Source organism: Musa acuminata, chromosome BXJ1-9 (genome assembly GCF_036884655.1).
Source record: "Musa acuminata AAA Group cultivar baxijiao chromosome BXJ1-9, Cavendish_Baxijiao_AAA, whole genome shotgun sequence".
NCBI lineage: Eukaryota > Viridiplantae > Streptophyta > Magnoliopsida > Zingiberales > Musaceae > Musa > Musa acuminata.
Window position 1 is genome coordinate 13921371 of NC_088335.1, and position 16808 is coordinate 13938178.

The 16808-nt window shown below is 36.1% G+C and overlaps 2 protein-coding genes across 4 annotated transcripts; both read right to left on the minus strand.

The window, feature by feature from the left end:
* Positions 1-2431: 2431 nt before the first annotated feature.
* LOC103998309 (uncharacterized) lies at positions 2432-4640 on the minus strand. The gene is made up of 2 exons (XM_009419747.3): positions 3688-4640; positions 2432-3606 (listed from the first exon to the last, which is right to left on the minus strand). Exons 1-2 carry the CDS (start codon positions 4125-4127, stop codon positions 2763-2765), a joined length of 1284 nt encoding a protein of 427 aa, XP_009418022.3. The 5' UTR covers positions 4128-4640; the 3' UTR covers positions 2432-2762.
* Positions 4641-4761: 121 nt separating this feature from the next.
* On the minus strand, positions 4762-16775 carry LOC135593353 (probable inactive ATP-dependent zinc metalloprotease FTSHI 3, chloroplastic). Of its 3 annotated transcripts, none has more exons than XM_065083321.1 (6): positions 16638-16775; positions 15408-16552; positions 6767-7090; positions 6381-6681; positions 5622-5822; positions 4762-5042 (listed from the first exon to the last, which is right to left on the minus strand). In XM_065083321.1, exons 2-5 carry the CDS (start codon positions 16443-16445, stop codon positions 5638-5640), a joined length of 1848 nt encoding a protein of 615 aa, XP_064939393.1. In that variant the 5' UTR covers positions 16446-16552; positions 16638-16775; the 3' UTR covers positions 4762-5042; positions 5622-5637. The 3 variants fall into 3 exon arrangements, with proteins under 3 accessions (XP_064939393.1, XP_064939395.1, XP_064939394.1); XM_065083323.1 differs by having other exon boundaries at positions 15408-16455; positions 16638-16774; XM_065083322.1 differs by lacking the exon at positions 16638-16775 and having other exon boundaries at positions 15408-16625.
* Between the last annotated feature and the right edge of the window lie 33 nt (positions 16776-16808).

The following is a 16808-nucleotide window of genomic DNA, read 5'->3' on the forward strand; positions in this document are numbered from 1 at the left end:
TGTTTCTCTCCGGTCCAACATGATTCTTTCTGCTTTTGATTGTCTTTCCTTAATCGAAGCTTCCTACGTCACTCAAAATGCAGATCAAATCATAAACACTATTAATTGGTTTCATCATCAAAATCTGAGATTCAACAATCTCTTATCTCGTGCAACTTAGAATTTTAACTAAACTTAAGAATAGGAGGAGACTCAAACTATAAGAGCTTGTAATACTTCACTACCTTATGAATGAGGTGTTACATTAATCAAACATGAGTGAGGATATTTATAGATCCTAAAAGGCTTCAAAAATAGAGACAAAAATTTAAATCTCTAAAATTTTTTGAATGCATGCATACTATCATTGACGTTGTAAATTTAGACTCCAATGGTTTTATCGTTATAATTTTTAAATTTTGGATGACACCACCACCATTGAAAAATCTAAGAAAGCACAAATAATACTTGTCGATTGACTTAGGTGATACTATTTCTTAAGCTTGGTAGTATGACCACTCAAAACTAGTTTAGGCTATTGGTTTAACCTTCTTAATAGGCCGAATTTCGCTTAACTTCAAGCCTAATAACTTTCTTGACAAGTAAACTTTGTTTTAGTGCAATACTGGCTTAAATTAATCTAAAATAATCTTGATTAAGATATTAACAAATCAACCATAAATCTGACACATTTATGAAGCTTCTGGCACATTGTATGCTCTTTCAACATGTCGTTCGATTTTTCAATAGTTTATCCAAACTTTCAACACATTATCTTTTTCTTCGGTATATCACTTATTCTATTGGTATGTTGATTTTCTTATGACATCCAATCTATGTAATATCTGATTCTTTTAGTATAATACCCAAACTTTTAGCACGAAGTCCGATCTTTAACATGTTGATATTTCTTTGGCTCAACGTCTAATTTTCCAACATAACATTTGATTCTCTTACTCAATAGTTAACTCTTTGGTGGTTTATTCTAAAATCAAAATATTTTTCTACTCATATTAGTTTCATAAGCTCATTAATTGATTTTATAATCAAAATTCAAGATTCTAAAGAATCACTTATTATTTATAGAATTATAAAAACTATTTTAGAAGAATATTATTTAGTTTTAAATTTTTTTCTATTGGTTTTGATAATATAGCGACAAATACCACTTTTATCTTGGAATCATAACATGTATGTCAATATGCTTTTGGTAGTGTTTTTTTTTTTCATATTAGGTGTGTTTATCATATTTTAAATTTATGTATACAAGAAAGCTTAGTAACACTTGAAAATTTTCTTACTCTAATTAAAGAAGCAAATTTATTCTTACGAAGTCATCCACAAGAAATAAAAGAGTGGCTTAGATTTTGTAAATTAAATGGCAAAAGGCCCAAGAGATTTCCTAGGGATCTTTCTACTTGATGGATTTCAAATGACTTAAAATAATTTTTTGAATATAAAAACTATTTATATACTTTTATTGTAAATAATGTTACATAAGTTAATTTATATCCACAATATTAGAACGTGTACGAAGGAATATTTAAAATTTTAAAAGTTTTTATAATGCTACCTATACCTACCCATATATTTTTTGTTATTTGTATTAATATTGTTGGTGAATATCAATATGATAATCATTTAAAAATGACTAATGACTATGAAATCAAAATGGATAAATTATGTTTAAAAATTTTATCGATTATTTAGTTTATTATGTTTTTGGTCCTCGTACTAGATTAGATGGGTTAAGTGATTATTTAATCCCTTACTATGAAATTTTATTGGAGTAGATATTGATATTGGTGATAAAATTAGAAAAATAAAAAAAAAAACTCATCATTAACTTACATGATCATTATAGTGCTAACTATAATAGACAACAGACTAAACTTCTCTATCCATTGATCTAAGTTAGTAGGGGTAGTAAAATCTGTAAGGGAGAAAAACTATTATTACAAAAAAAAAAATCATCAGACTCAAACTTCAAGCTTAGTATGTATCTAATATTTTTTTTTGAATTTGGTGATAGGACTATAGGTATAGAGTTTCTTATTTTGAAATGATGGGCATAATACAAAATAAAATTTTTAATTTTGATAATAATTATGAGACAAATAGTAATAACTTTAGTGCCAATAATAGTTGTGGAGAACTGATCAACCCCGGAATATGACCCCCGAATTAGTTGAAGCTCAAGTATATATTAATGATTAAACAAAGATGATGAAGCAAACCAAAAGATCATCCACGAAAACAACAACCTCCTATTCAACATATAATCGAAAGGATGATCAAAACGTTTAACATTGGAAGTGATTAAAAAATTTATAATTTTATTTATTTTTATATCAACTTTTTTGTCATTACACTCATTATAGTTATATATTCTTTTTCTTTTTTTTTTCAAATTTTAGGAAAAATAATTTCTTATATTTTAAATTATTTATAATTTTAAAAATAATAAAAATTTATCAGTTCACACCGAAACCAGAATCGGCCCTCATCGGTTCAGTTTTGGTTTCAGATTTTAGAAAATTGAAATTGTCTATCTGTTTGAAATCGTGATTAGGGCTACTTATCCTCAAGACTTCATCCCTTTTCTGCCTTCTTTTACATGTCAATCATTAGTGATCTTTCTGAGCATTACATTACTCTCATGTTTCAAGCATATCAAAATGAACATGTATTGAATAGCTTTAAGAACACAAAAGAAAGAAAAGGAAAGGAGAACATGATTTACTACTAGTCTAAGCTTTACGAGAAGCTTTTCTAGTTGACTTTTAGTACCATTTAGACCTCACTTTAATGCTGTGTCTGAAATCAAAGGTCAACACCAAGCTCCCATCAATCCTCTTCACGACAAACCTTTCCACCAACACGTAGCACGCAAACTTCTTCCACCTATTCATCCCTTCGTACTGCTCCAACCTCACCATCCTCTCCTCTTCATCGGCAATCCACCCTCCTCTCCCCTGCTCCCATTTGATCCTTTCCCACACTGCCAAACTCAAACCAATCCCCGTAGCTCTCGAATCTAATGGCTTGAACCATACCATGCCATCATCGCCATGCACAGTTCTGTCCTGCACCACCTCTTTGCCGCCATCCATCATAACCAGTAGGCTCCCGAAAAGAGCATTCACTTCCACAACTTTGTCATGGCCACTGTGGTTCTCACAAGCATACACCTTCTGCCAGAACTGCTCCAGTGAGATCTCATAGAACATGGAACGCTTCATTTGGTCTCGCAAGCGACATGATTCCTTGACAAACATGAACGGGCAGTACCATCTTCCGACAGTAATCTTCGGGCCATCTGCTGCACCTATCGGGAAGTTGAGGTCGGGCAGACATGCACGAAGACCCGCGTCGAGTCCCCAAGCCTCACGTAACGCATAATGCTTGGGTTTTGAGGCATAAAGCTTCCAGTGTTCCCTCCCTAGTAATGATGGAGGATGTCCGTCAGGAGCAACAGATTTCGCTGTAAATTTCCCGTTCCCATCATCCTTGATCTCCATTACTTGGTATACATTTCTGTGATCGAAAGCTCTCAATTTTGCATCCTTTACACCACCATGGCAAGAGCAGCATGCGATATCTTCCTTTGAACATGTATATACTTTCCTGTGGATCCAGTTCGTTTCGTCGTCATAATCAAGAATAACATGCAAGAAAAAGTACAGTGATGAGGATTTAGGATGTTACCCTCTCTTTCTTCCTCTGGCGACGATGACGTAGTATCGAGTGGATGATAATGCATGACCTACCGCAGGGATGAAGCAAACGGTAGCCTTGTTGGATCCGTTCTCACCTTTGAGTGGAGAGTATTTGATGGTAAGGATTCGGTCCTGAGGGAATGGGAGATTTCGAATTCGAGTCTCTTCGGGGCACCCAAAACAGCATGCGGACTCAGGTTCAGATTCCTCGTCTTTGAGCACGATATATCCAGAATTCGAACCTGGTTTTGGTTGATCGAGAGACCATCTTGAGAGTGTCTTTGCTGCGTACATGGATATCTGCTTGTGGGCATCAGGTTTAGAAGATCGTAGCTCTCTATAGATAGCAGTGAGGATAGAACGAGTGAAGTTGCCAAGCAGCTTCATCCAACTCGTTTCTTGGTTGCACTTCAAGTTTAAAGACTTCATGGTTGCACGTCAATGAAGCAAGTCAACTTTACATCATCTTCTTTTTGTTTTCATTTATTTGATTTGAGGAGAAACCTCTGGATTCATACAAACACCATGTTTCTGACGTCTTCAAACATGGCGGCAGATGATGCGATGATGTGTTGACTTCCATTTAATAGCATTCGTTGACTTCTGTTCTGTTTCTTGAGAGCGCGGGTGGCTTGAAACCATTGATTTCATGATATTTGAAACGAAACTACAAAGAACGAAGAGGGATTTCCTTTTTTACAAAGAAAATACTCTCCTTCCTACCTTTATACATCTTTTTCTTTTCCCCTCATTTTTTTGGAAGAGCAACCCTGTCCAAAGGCATCGAGGGCATGTACATACTAAGAACATAACTTGTGTATCATTTCTTATTTTGACCAGTCAACGAAGAACTTTCAACCACAAAATCTACCTCTCCTCTTTGAAAATCCAGACATTCTTGTTTATATTATAGAATTAAATATACTAAACAAAAGAAAAAAAAAAGAGATTCAGAGAGCTGAGAGAGAAAGTAAAGGGTAAACGCAAGTGGGCCATCATGGCCTGATTGGCAGCCTCCCAAAGAACAAACAATAAAATATCAGAAAAGAATACTAAACGAAGCTAAATAACAAGTCTAATAAGAATTAAAAATAGGAATGAATGATTCAAGATACATAAGAGGGTTTAGAAATACATATCTTTGGATGACACCTTGTCCAGATGAACATGGGAATGGGAATCATTTTTTTCCTTAAATCTGTAAATCCCACTGAGTGTTGGATGTGCAAATGGATTTTTTAAATGTAGAGATTTTTGATTGATTAAGCTACACAAACCAATGTTGCTTGGGCACATGAAATCCTTCTAGGTGTAGAAAGTCAATCTTGAGAGGCCCTCCCATCCCTGCAGAAGCAAAATACAAGCAGGTTAAGAATAGGATGAGTTTTGGTATTCGCTCATCTGATAGTTACACAGGCAAATATAACTTAATATTTATATGGAAATTATTTTATTAGTTTTAAGGCATTTACAGAACATTAGCATCCTCACAAGGTACATGTTAAAACCACATATCCCATCGTGGTAAATAAACAAGATGATGAAATATTATTATCCCATCCTATCTTTATATGTAAAGGTTTGAATCTTTTGGAAGTGCCACAGTTGTCTAGAAATTTAACACAACCAGATTAGAAATTTGAAGAGTAGCTATCATAATTCTATCTTCTTCATTTAAGATCATCAGCGACAAACAAATGATGGTTACAATGTATGGTTTCTTTTTAATCTTATTACAATGAAAAGATGAAAACCAACGGGCATAACGCATGAGGAATGTCTTTAAATATTCTCCTTAATTTACTCCTTGGTAAATGATCATAAACAGTTATTGCACTTTTTTTGTCTTCATTAAACTAAGTTTTAATAATCTTGAAAGAACTATTTTATAGTATTTCACATCATTATGTAAATTAAGCATACCTCATAGTGATAAACATTAGCTCAAAGTTTGGTAACCCATAAGGCCTTGGAAACCATCTTTTCCTGTTGATGGAGGAATCCATGGAAACAATTTACCCAGACTCTTGCCTACTGTACTAAGATTCAGTCGCCTTTCTTTAATCCCAAACTTTGCTCGCTCTATTGCCTCCATCATATCATCTCTAGTAACAGTCTCAGCATCTGCAAGTGCATGCTATAAAATCTGATAATTCGGCCTTAGAAATAATAGAATTTTACAGTAGCTACGATGATGGGGAAATTTGTTCTCTCCAAAACTTTAGATGATAACAATAAAGCACATCAAAAATTTGACAAGAGAAATCAACAAGAGTAGAATAAATCTACAAGAAAAAAAAGTTGCGGAACCTAGAAGAATATAGTATCACATAATCAAATTTTAATGTGCTTCATGATAAAGGGCACCTAAACCAGTAAGATTCATGTATCAAAGAAAAAGCAGGGTCCAGGTGGGTCGACAAAAGAGATGAAGAAAGCACTTGCACAATGGGGGCTAACATAGAAAGGCCTGAGAGTATAAAGATAACAGGACAAAATTAGATCCTATCTAGTACTCCTCCCAACCAAGAAACAAATTTTGATCAACAGGCCAAGAATAGAAAGGAATAAAATACATGTATCAGTTTCTCTTTAATAAATTTACTAATAAATTTCTTGGCAAATAATCATATACTGACTTAACCAATGCTAGTAATGGTTTAAAAAGATAGCACAACCAACCTCTTCGAGCAGCAAGCAGAGCAGCTTCATTGACAATGTTTGCGAGATCAGCACCAACAAAACCTGCTGTGAGAGATGCAACAAGGTCACAGATTAACTCAATTTCTTCCTCCAGTGGTATTTGTCTCAGATGGACAGCCAAAATTTTTTTACGCCCTTCAAAATCTGGTTCACCAACAAGCACTTTCCTTGAAAAACGTCCTGGCCTGCAGAGAGCAGGATCTAGTGCTTCTGGTCTATTTGTTGCTGCAATAACAATCACTTTTGTCTCTGACTCAAAACCATCCATTTCTGTCAGCAACTGTAAATAATAAACCAAGCCATATTTAGAGAATTTGATATAAAACAAATTAATAAATGACCAATAGATAGAATTCAAAGCATACCTGATTAAGTGTTTGGTCCCGCTCATCATTGAAACTTCTTCCACGCTTTCCTCCCACTGCATCAAGTTCATCAATGAATACTATTGACGGTGCACATTCTTTTGCCACATTAAAAAGGTCTCTTACTCGTGCAGCTCCTCTTCCAACAAACAGTTCTACAAATTCACTAGCAGACACTGAGAAAAAAGGGACTCCTGCCTCTCCAGCAACTGAGCGAGCTAGTAATGTCTTCCCAGTCCCTGGAGGTCCCACAAGCAGCACACCTGTGGGCAATTTTGCTCCTAACTTTTTGTAGTTCATTGATCCTTGTAAGCAAGATACTATCTAAAGATAACAGCTTTGTTTGATTAGAGTTCCATCACAGCAGAAAAAAAATATGGAACTAGGTAAACATAGATGTGGTCTTAAACAAATAAACATACTCTATGTTCATTTAATCTAAATATCACAAATCAAAAGAATAACCAACAATAGATAGTAACTGCATAAATGAAACTAAACATACCCAATTTCTGCAGACAGAACTGATTTATAACAGTTCCATAAAAAGAAATTTAGGAAAATTTCTTCTTAGAATCAAGTGCTTATATATATACCACATGGTATTCAAACTTATCATTGTCAACAAAAACAGATACAGATAGAACCTCTTATATCTTTAAAACATAAATATTTAGCAATTTTGCCTCGAGTGTAATGGGTGTTTTATGAACATGTCCATGATTGACAAGGAAGAACAACTTAACTTCTCAGATCCTATATACCAAAATATCTAACAGAAGAGAATATAATTTAATTAATTTCAATAATTTCACAGCAATATATTGAATCCATAAATTCCACCAGTTCCATCTCTGACATAATATATTGTTTCAAATCTGAGTTCTTTGAACAATCAATTAAGGACCATGAAAAAATTAGATCAATCAGTTGAAACCATATAACATGCATGCATGAAAACCATGGATTAGTATATCAAAGATTGCAAAGTATGAATAATACCACAAGGACTTTTGTAATAACTTTAAGAGTGCAAAGATTTAAAATTATGTAAGTTGGTGACCGACAATGTGTTTCTTCATTTTGTCAATCAGGACGCTTCTAGGTATTATGCCTACTCCAAATAGCAGAACTTGACAAAGACATGACAGACTGATCTTTGTGTGTAGATGAAGATGTCATGAATTGCTAAAGATCAGATCATCAACCAAAACATAGCAGAAGAGACTCTAGGAGACAAGTGATCAAAAGACTACTCATGTTGAAAGAGTTTGCATGACTAGGAGATTGGTCAATAGATGAACAACCTGTTGACAAAAAAATCTGCATAGACGGGATCAACAATGATTATTCATCATTTATTATCTATTAATGTGTTTTGGCTGTTTCAATCACTTATTTACCCATAGACAGAAGGAGGGTGAGACTTGGTACCATAGCAAGTTTGTTCCTTTATGAACTAGGTGATCAGGGTTCAAGTCATTAAAACAATTTGATCCCCTCAAACTGTACTCATTAGGAGCCTGATGCACTAGGCCGTATTTTTAAGGTAGTTAAGTGTGGTGACAAATAATTTTTTCATTAATTAAGGAAAACAAATCATAAGTTCAAAAAATAACATTGTGTTCAGATACTGAAGACAAAGATAAGATAACATAAACTTAATTGTTTGGTCCTTATCCACATACTATTAGTCAAGGTCTTCAATTTTTAATAATACCGTCCGATATGGGTGGTACATACCGGTCCGTCAGCAGATCGGTATACGGACTGCCCGATAACGGGCAACATATATATATATATATATATATATATATATATATATATATATATATATATATATATATATATATATATATATATATATATATAAGGCTGTTAGGATCAAGAATTGGGGTCGGCACTAAAAGAGGGGGGGAGGTGTGAATTGGTGCAGCGGTAAAAATTACGTCTTCAAAACTTTCGTACGATAAAATCTATTTATGTTGAAAACCGATTTCAGAAACTTAACTTTGAAAGCGTACGTAAGAGAGTAGTGGATGTAAAGAGCAAGTAAGGAGGTTTGCAATTAAAGTAAATTGCTTAAAGAAATGCAAACCAGATTTTAGAGTGGTTCGGTCGTCGTGACCTACATCCACTTCGCCGATTCCTCTTCCGTCGAGGCCACCGGCATCCACTATCGATCTTTCTTTAATAGGCGAAGATCAACCTCCTTCTTACACCCCTCTTCTCCTTTTACCGGGGTTAGGAGACAACCCTTACAAGCACTCACTCCTCCTAAATAGAATTCTAAACTTAGACTTAGAGAATGGGATTTCTCAAGTGATTGCAATAGCGTTTCTTCACTTTTAAACTCTCTGTGCTTGTGTAAGTTAACCAGGGATAAGAGGGGTATTTATAAGCTTCAAGTTGATTCAAACTTGGGGCCTAAAAAGGTCTCATCCCAGGTTTCCTTGGTACTGGTGGTACCACCGCCGTTCCTGGGCGGTACCACCGCCGAACAGGGGCGGTACCACCGCCCAGGTTTCCCAGGGTGCTGTTCCCCAAGCGGTGCCACCGCCGACCAAGGTTTCAGCACCCTGGTTGGGCCTTAAATCCGACCCAAACCAGTCCAACTTCGGGCCCAATTGGCACCTAATAGAGTTGATGGGATTACCTTCCAATCCCAACTCTAATTATGTGCTAACTACGATTCTTAAGACATAATCTAAGCAAGATAAGTCCGGTTACTTCCGGCGATCTTCCGGCGAACTTCCGACGATCTCTCGGCAATGTTTGCTGGAACTCCCAAGCTCCTGGACTTCACGACGATCTTCTTGGAGAGTTACGACGAGCTTCTCTGGCAAGCTCCGAGACTTTTCAGCTGGTTCCGACAGAACTTCCAACGAACGTCCGGACTTCCGATGAACACTTGAACTTCCAACAAAATCGCGTCCTTGACTCCGGGACTTCATTTTGCTTCATGCCTTGCTATCGTAGTTAATCCTGCACATGTAAAAACACACTTCGATCAAGACAATTAATACTAGCATTAATCATGTTGACCGGCATGTCATTGGTCCCTCGACGCTTCGTCCGATTCTTCGGCGCATCATCCTCTCTTGCGGCCTATTGCCCAATCAGCTAGTTGACTTCGCAACTCCGATATCCTTGGCGCAATATCCGCTCTTCTTGGCCCGATGCCCGAATCCATGGCACGAAGCCTTCTGTCGATATGTCGATCGATCCTTCGGCTCGACGTCCAATCTTCTGACATGTTTTCCCCTAGCACAACATGATTCTACCTGTTTTAATTGTCTCATCCTGATCGAAGCATCCTGCGTCACTCAAAACGTAAATTAAATCATAAACACTTATCAATTGGTTTCATAATCAAAATCCGAGATTCAACAATCTCTCCCTTTTTTATGATGACAACCAATTGATGACGGAGTTAACCTTAACTCCCGGAGTTTAAACAAACTCCCCCTATCAATATGGTATATTGATAGAACCTTGAATTCAAGCCGAATTCAAGTCATTGCAAATTTCATCATGAATATTTGCAACACGTCATCATGCATAACATGATTATACTTCTCCCCTTTTATCATCAACAAAAAGGAAAAGTGTAACTTTCTAAGTGTTTAGACATAGGAGTTTTAATCATTACATAATAAATCTCAAGTTTTATCATCATTGCAAGCTAGCAAAAAATTTAAGATGTTCAAGAAGACAACTTTTGCTTCTTGAAATATGCAAGTTAGCAATCTTTGCTTCTCTATTGAGATGAGCAAGCTAATATGTTTTCGCATCTTTGGAAGCTAACAAGTTTGCCTCTTTTTATGATGTGTACATTAGAAATTCTTTCTCCCCTTTTGTTATTGACAAAAAGAGGGGAATAACAAACCAATGGTGCACTTCATTATTTTTCAAATTATAACAAAAATAAAGTGTCATTCTTATTTCAATATGTCATAATTGAGATAAACCTTGAATTTAAATTTAAAGAAAGTCAATACAATTTTAATCATGATTCTCATACATGATATGCAATACATAAAATACATCATCATAATAAAATCATAAGTATTGCAAGCATCTTTTGAAGTATGCAAGCTAGCTAACAAGCTAGCAAAATTTCTGTCCCTTTGTCATTGTCCAAAAAGAAGGGAAGAAAATAATTTTGTAATTCTTTTTCCCTTTACAATAATTTTTAAATCATGACAAAGGTAAATAAATAACAAAGAAAATCAAGCCATGAATGTCAAGATCATAGTATTGCATGCATTCATATCATCACATGGAGAATATCAATAAGAACTTGGTGATGAGATAAACATTTCATGAATACAATAAATTTTACATAATAAAATTAAAGTCATAAATTATCAAGATGTGAAGTAGCATATCATGGTTAATTTGAATACATCCTTTTTAGTGAATACCAAGAAGAATCATAGTTTGAAAAATCTTGATTCATAGAAAAATCTCATATATCGAATATCGAGAAATCAAGATGATGATTTATAAAAAAAATATCACAAGTTATAATCAAGAGAAGAATCATCATTCATTTTCAATTCATTCAATTTGTCAAATCACATTTCTTGTGTATGCATGATATCAAAATATGATTTCAAATCTTCAACATATAACATGCATAATTTCAAAAATTGAAAGGAAAAGAGAAGAATTCAAAGGTACAAAGATTTCAACTATCTCGTAAACAAATGAAAGATCAAGTCATGAATCCAAAATTCCATGAATTATTTCGACAAATCTCTTTTTAAATAATCAAAATGATCATCAAAGGTAATCTCATGTTATTCCAAGCAATCAAGATCATGATTTTGATAAAACTCATTTCAAATTCAAATCATCAAAATCTCAACATTACTTTCAAGAGATTTAAAAAGACATAAACAACTTTATCAATCTCTTAGTGAAAAATTGATAAGATAGAGAAAGAGAAATTTTCAAACAAATGTTTTTCTCTTTTTAGTTGTTTCAATTCATGTGATTTATTTCATAGAAGCATGCCTTTTTCATTTATGCCAAATAAAAAACATGCATCATTCATTAACACGGAAAAAGAACTTTCAAAAGATCGCAAAAACTATCATGCATAAGTTTGAAATATAAACTCGTTAAGAATGCATTCAAATCATCATTACATTTTCATTAAGATATCAAGCATGGTTTCATTGAACATGATATTGAATGATTTTTAAGGACATCTAAACTTCTTTAGTTTCAATTTGTGTGATTGACTTTATATTAGCATTCCCAAATATTTGTTCTTACGTCAAAACCATGCATCAACGTTTAAAACAGAAAGATCTAAACTCATCAAGATCAAAAAGTGTAACATATAATTCCAAAACATATGATTTCAAATCATTACTTCAAATCATCATGCATAATTTCGAAAAATAAATTTATTAAACATGATATCATCAAACATGATTTCATAAGGCATTTTTAATCAATATCATTTAGTTTGTTTATCACATGCAATTTTCATTATCATTACTAGAAGGATAAGCATGATTCTTAATTTTTTACATTTTTATTACATTATTAAACATGCAATTTACAAGAAATATAAATTAAAAAAACATCACAAAAAGCATCATGTAATTTTGAAATAAATTAAGAGGGTTTCGATTACCTCATCGTTAAAAGCGGTTAAAGCATAATTTGCCACCTCGCCTTTGTTGATTTTCTCCTCGTCTTCGGATGAGCTTGATTTGTCCCAAGGAGCTTCCTTCTTCTTGTGTTCATAACAAGTAGTTGCGTTCTTTTTGTTCTTTAATTTTTGTTTCATGAATTTTTTAAATTTCATGAGTAGTTCAAGTTCATCATCACTTGAGCTTATGCTCGAGTGGTCTTCAATTGTTTTAAGTTCAAAATCCTTCCTGTTCTTTGGAAGGTGGTTCTCAAGTTCTTCACATGCATTGCACGTCATTTCATAGGTCATTAGAGACCCGATAAGTTCTTCGATCAAAAAAGTATTCAAATTTTTTAATTCTTGTATAGTCGTTATTTTCGAATCCCAATTCTTAGAAAGCGATCATAAAATTTTGTTGACAAGTTCAAAATTCGAAAAACATTTGCCAAGAGCTTTTAAACCATTGACGACGTCCGTAAAACAGATGTACATGTCAATAATGATTTCGCTAGGCTTCATTTGAAAAAGTTCAAAATCATGCAATAAGAGATTGACTTTAGATTCTTTAACTCTATTCGTGCCTTCATGTGTGATTTCGAGAATGTGCCAAATATCGAAAGTCGTTTCGCACAAAGAAACCCGATTGAATTCGTTTTTGTCTAAGGCGCAAAACAAGACATTCAGAGCCTTTGCATTTAGAGAAAAAGTCTTTTTCTCCAAATCATTCCAATGGTTCATTGGAAGAGAAGACCTTTGAAAACCAAATTCGATTATGTGCCATAAATCGAGATTCAATGAAAGCAAGAAAACTCTCATTCGAGTTTTCCAATAAGTGTAGTTCGTCCCATTGAAAAAAGGAAGACGAATGAGAGAGTGACCCTCTTGAAAGTCGAAAAGAGTCATTTCTCTTTGGGTGTTAAACTAAATGAGAAAACCTTGCTTTGATACCAATTGTTAGGATCAAGAATCGGCGTCGACACTAAAAGGGGGGGGTGAATTAGTGTAGTGGTAAAAATTACGTCTTTAAAACTTTCGTGCGATAAAATCTATTTACGTTGAAAACCGATTTCGGAAACGTAACTTTGAAAGCGTACGTAAGAGAGTAGTGGATGTAAAGAGCAAGTAAGGAGGTTTGCAGTTAAAGTAAATTGCTCAAAGAAATGCAAACCAGATTTTAGAGTGGTTCGGTCGTCGTGACCTACATCCACTTCGTTGATTCCTCTTCCGTCGAGGCCACCGGCATCCACTATCGATCTTCCTTTAATAGGCGAAGATCAACCTCCTTCTTACACCCCTTTTCTCCTTTTACCGGGTTTAGGAGATAACCCTTACAAGCACTTACTCCTCCTAAATAGAATTCTAAACTTAGACTTAGAGGAAGGGATTTCTCAAGTGATTGCAACAGCGTTTCTTCACTTTTAAACTCTCTGTGCTTGTGTAAGTTAACCAGGGATGAGAGGGGTATTTATAGGCTTCAAGTTGATTCAAACTTGGAGCCTAAAAATTTCTCATCCTAGGTTTCCTGGGTACTGGCGGTACCACCGCCGTTCTTGGGCGGTACTACCACCGTAGTATCTAGTACTTGGCGGTTACATCGCTAACAGCATTGCTGCCGGCTGCCGACGGTACCACCGCCCAGGTTTCCTGGGGTATTGTTTCCCTGGCGGTGCCACCGCCGACCAGGGTTTCAGCACCCTGGTTAGGCCTTGAATCCGGCCCAAACCAGTCCAACTTCAGGCCCAGTTGGCCCTTAACAGAGTTGATGGGATTACCTCCCAATCCCAACTCTAATTATGTGCTAACTACGATTCCTAAGACATAATCTAAGCAAGATAAGTCCAGTTTCTTCCGCGAGCTTCCGGTGATCTTCCGACGAACTTCCGATGATCTCTCGGTAATGTTCCGATGGACTCCCAGCAAGCTCCTGGACTTCACGACGATCTTCTTAGAGAGTTTCGACGAGCTTTCTCTGGCAAGCTCCGAGACTTCTCGATTGGTTCCGATAGAACTTCCGACGAACGTCCGGACTTCCGACGAACTCTCGAACTTCCAACGAAATCGCATCCTTGACTTCGAGACTTCATTTTGCTTCATGCCTTGCTATCGTAGTTAATCCTGCATATGTAAAAACACACTTCGATCTAGATAATTAATACTAAGCATTAATCATGTTGTCCGGCATGTCATTGGTCCCTCAACGCTTCGTCCGATTCTTCAGTGCATTGTCCTCTCTTGCGGCCTATTGCCCAATCGGCCAGTTGACTCCGCAACTCCGATATCCTTGGCGCAATATCCGCTCTTCTTGGCCCGATGCCCAAATCCATGGCCCGAAGCCTTCTGTCGATGCGTCGACCGATCCTCCGACTCAACGTCCAATCTACTGATATGTTTTCCCCCGGCACAACATGATTCTACCTACTTTAATTGTCTCATTCTGATTGAAGCATCATGCGTCACTCAAACGCAGGTTAAATAATAAACACTTATCAATTTGTTTCATCATTAAAATCCGAGATTCAACAAAGGCGACGTCACCTTTCCCTTCTCCTATGCAGGGCAACGTCGTCGAGGCGACGCGACGTCGTCTTTTATAAAAATATTTATATATAAAAAAATCTTTTATATATAAATATATATAAGATTTTTTTTACTTATATATATATATATAGGCAACATCGCCCTTCTTGGGGAGAAGAGAGAGGCAACGTCACTTCAGCGACGTCGTCGAATTTTTATTTTATATATATATATATATATATATATATATATACACCAAATGATATACCGCTCGGTATACCGTATCGTACCGTACCGAGCGAATGTCGAAACTCTGGTACAGTACGATATTTCAATCCTTGCTATTAGCAATCAGGTAATATGCATCTATAATGATCATCTTCCTAATGAGTACCATTTATAAAATTGAGTCAATACTGAAAAGTACGTAAAAAGTAAAATGAGAGATAGGGAACAAGAGTAAAAGCTTACCTCCATCAATTCTAGCTTGGCAGCATCAACTCCCTCCACATCATCAAAACCAACAGACTGCTTACTAGGTCGCCGCTTCTTTGCAGGGCCATTGCTAGCATAGAATTGGTGATAAAGCAACCACAACATTGGGGCTATTGGGATCCACAAAGTAATCAATGTGATAACAAGACTTCTCAATAACTTTACTGCAGATTGAGGAGCAGAACTGTATGTGGTCCCTCTCTCTCTCATCAAACCAAGAAGAAAACTCTCATCATGCTCAACCTTTCTTGTAGAGTATTGCCACTTTGAGATAGATTTACCACCTCTCTCCCTTTCATTTGTAATGCTTTCAGATGATTTTGGTGCACTGACATCTGAGACATCGACAGTCAGTGATGATTCTTCTACTGACTTCAAACTCTCATTATCTTCAAAATGCTTATTAAAGTAAATATAGCGGGAATCCTCTTCGAATTGAACAGCTGACACGCTTCCACTCTTCAGGGCCGATACAAAATCAGAATATGGAACATCCACCGATGCAGGTCTAGCTGTGCACTTCAAGAACAAGAAACACACCCCTAGGGCAACAGAAAACCAAGCAGATAGCATAAGCTTCTTCAAGTTTCTGAGCAACACTGTTCTAGCATTTTCCACCAATCGTTGAACCGACAATCTCCTCAATCTATAAGAGAGCAACCGCAACCTGGGGCGCAATCTCAGGGAGAATCGCCTTCTCGACCTGGGCTTCCCTCGAATCCCAAAATGGGTATGCTTCTCGTTGCTGCTCCTATCAATCTTCGCAAATACAATCCTATTACATTTGGACAATAACCGAAATCTCCGCGAAGAACCCCATAAAGAAAGACATCGGGAGTTGCGACTACAAAGAGAGGAAGACGAAGTAAGATCCCAATGTCTTTCTTCCAAAGACAAGATTTTTCCTTCTTGCAGGCTCAATCTCCTTCTATGAGAGAACAATCTAGGCCAATTTGAAGAAGAATGGTGAGGGCTAAATACCCCATGAGTTGAAACCAAGGAGAACGGGCTCATATCGGCACTTCTGCCCAAGAATCAGGAGGCTTTCGCTTCAGTTTGAAGGCCAAGAAATCATTAAGCAAAAAAATCGATTTTTTTTCCGATCAAAAAGAGCCCGAAACCTGTGAACAAAAAAAATCTATACATGCCTACAAAAAATGCTACAGGAATTCAAGAAAAGGCTTTAGGAAGGAGGCAGACATGTACCTCCGTTTGCTCTCGAGGGTTTTATGCCCTCATCCTTCTCATTTGTTTTGCTCTTTATCCTCGATTTTATTCCACGAGGAATTAAGAGATTGGGTGTGGGATTGGGGAAGCGTAATGGATAACGGGCGCGGTTCACCTGTATCACCCCAGACAGGGAACACCAAGACCATG

Bases quoted from the DNA above. Each gene is read 5' to 3' on its own strand.
- LOC135593353 (XM_065083321.1), bottom strand. From the start codon at position 16,445: ATGAGCCCGTTCTCCTTGGTTTCAACTCATGGGGTATTTAGCCCTCAC. The intron at 7,091-15,407 runs GTAAGCTTTTAC...TGTTATCTTTAG, and splicing joins CCAAGCTAGAATTGATGGAG to ATAGTATCTTGCTTACAAGG. The intron at 6,682-6,766 runs GTATGCTTTGAA...TATTATTTACAG, and splicing joins GGGACCAAACACTTAATCAG to TTGCTGACAGAAATGGATGG.
- LOC103998309 (XM_009419747.3), bottom strand. From the start codon at position 4,127: ATGAAGTCTTTAAACTTGAAGTGCAACCAAGAAACGAGTTGGATGAAG. The intron at 3,607-3,687 runs GTAACATCCTAA...CTGGATCCACAG, and splicing joins GCCAGAGGAAGAAAGAGAGG to GAAAGTATATACATGTTCAA.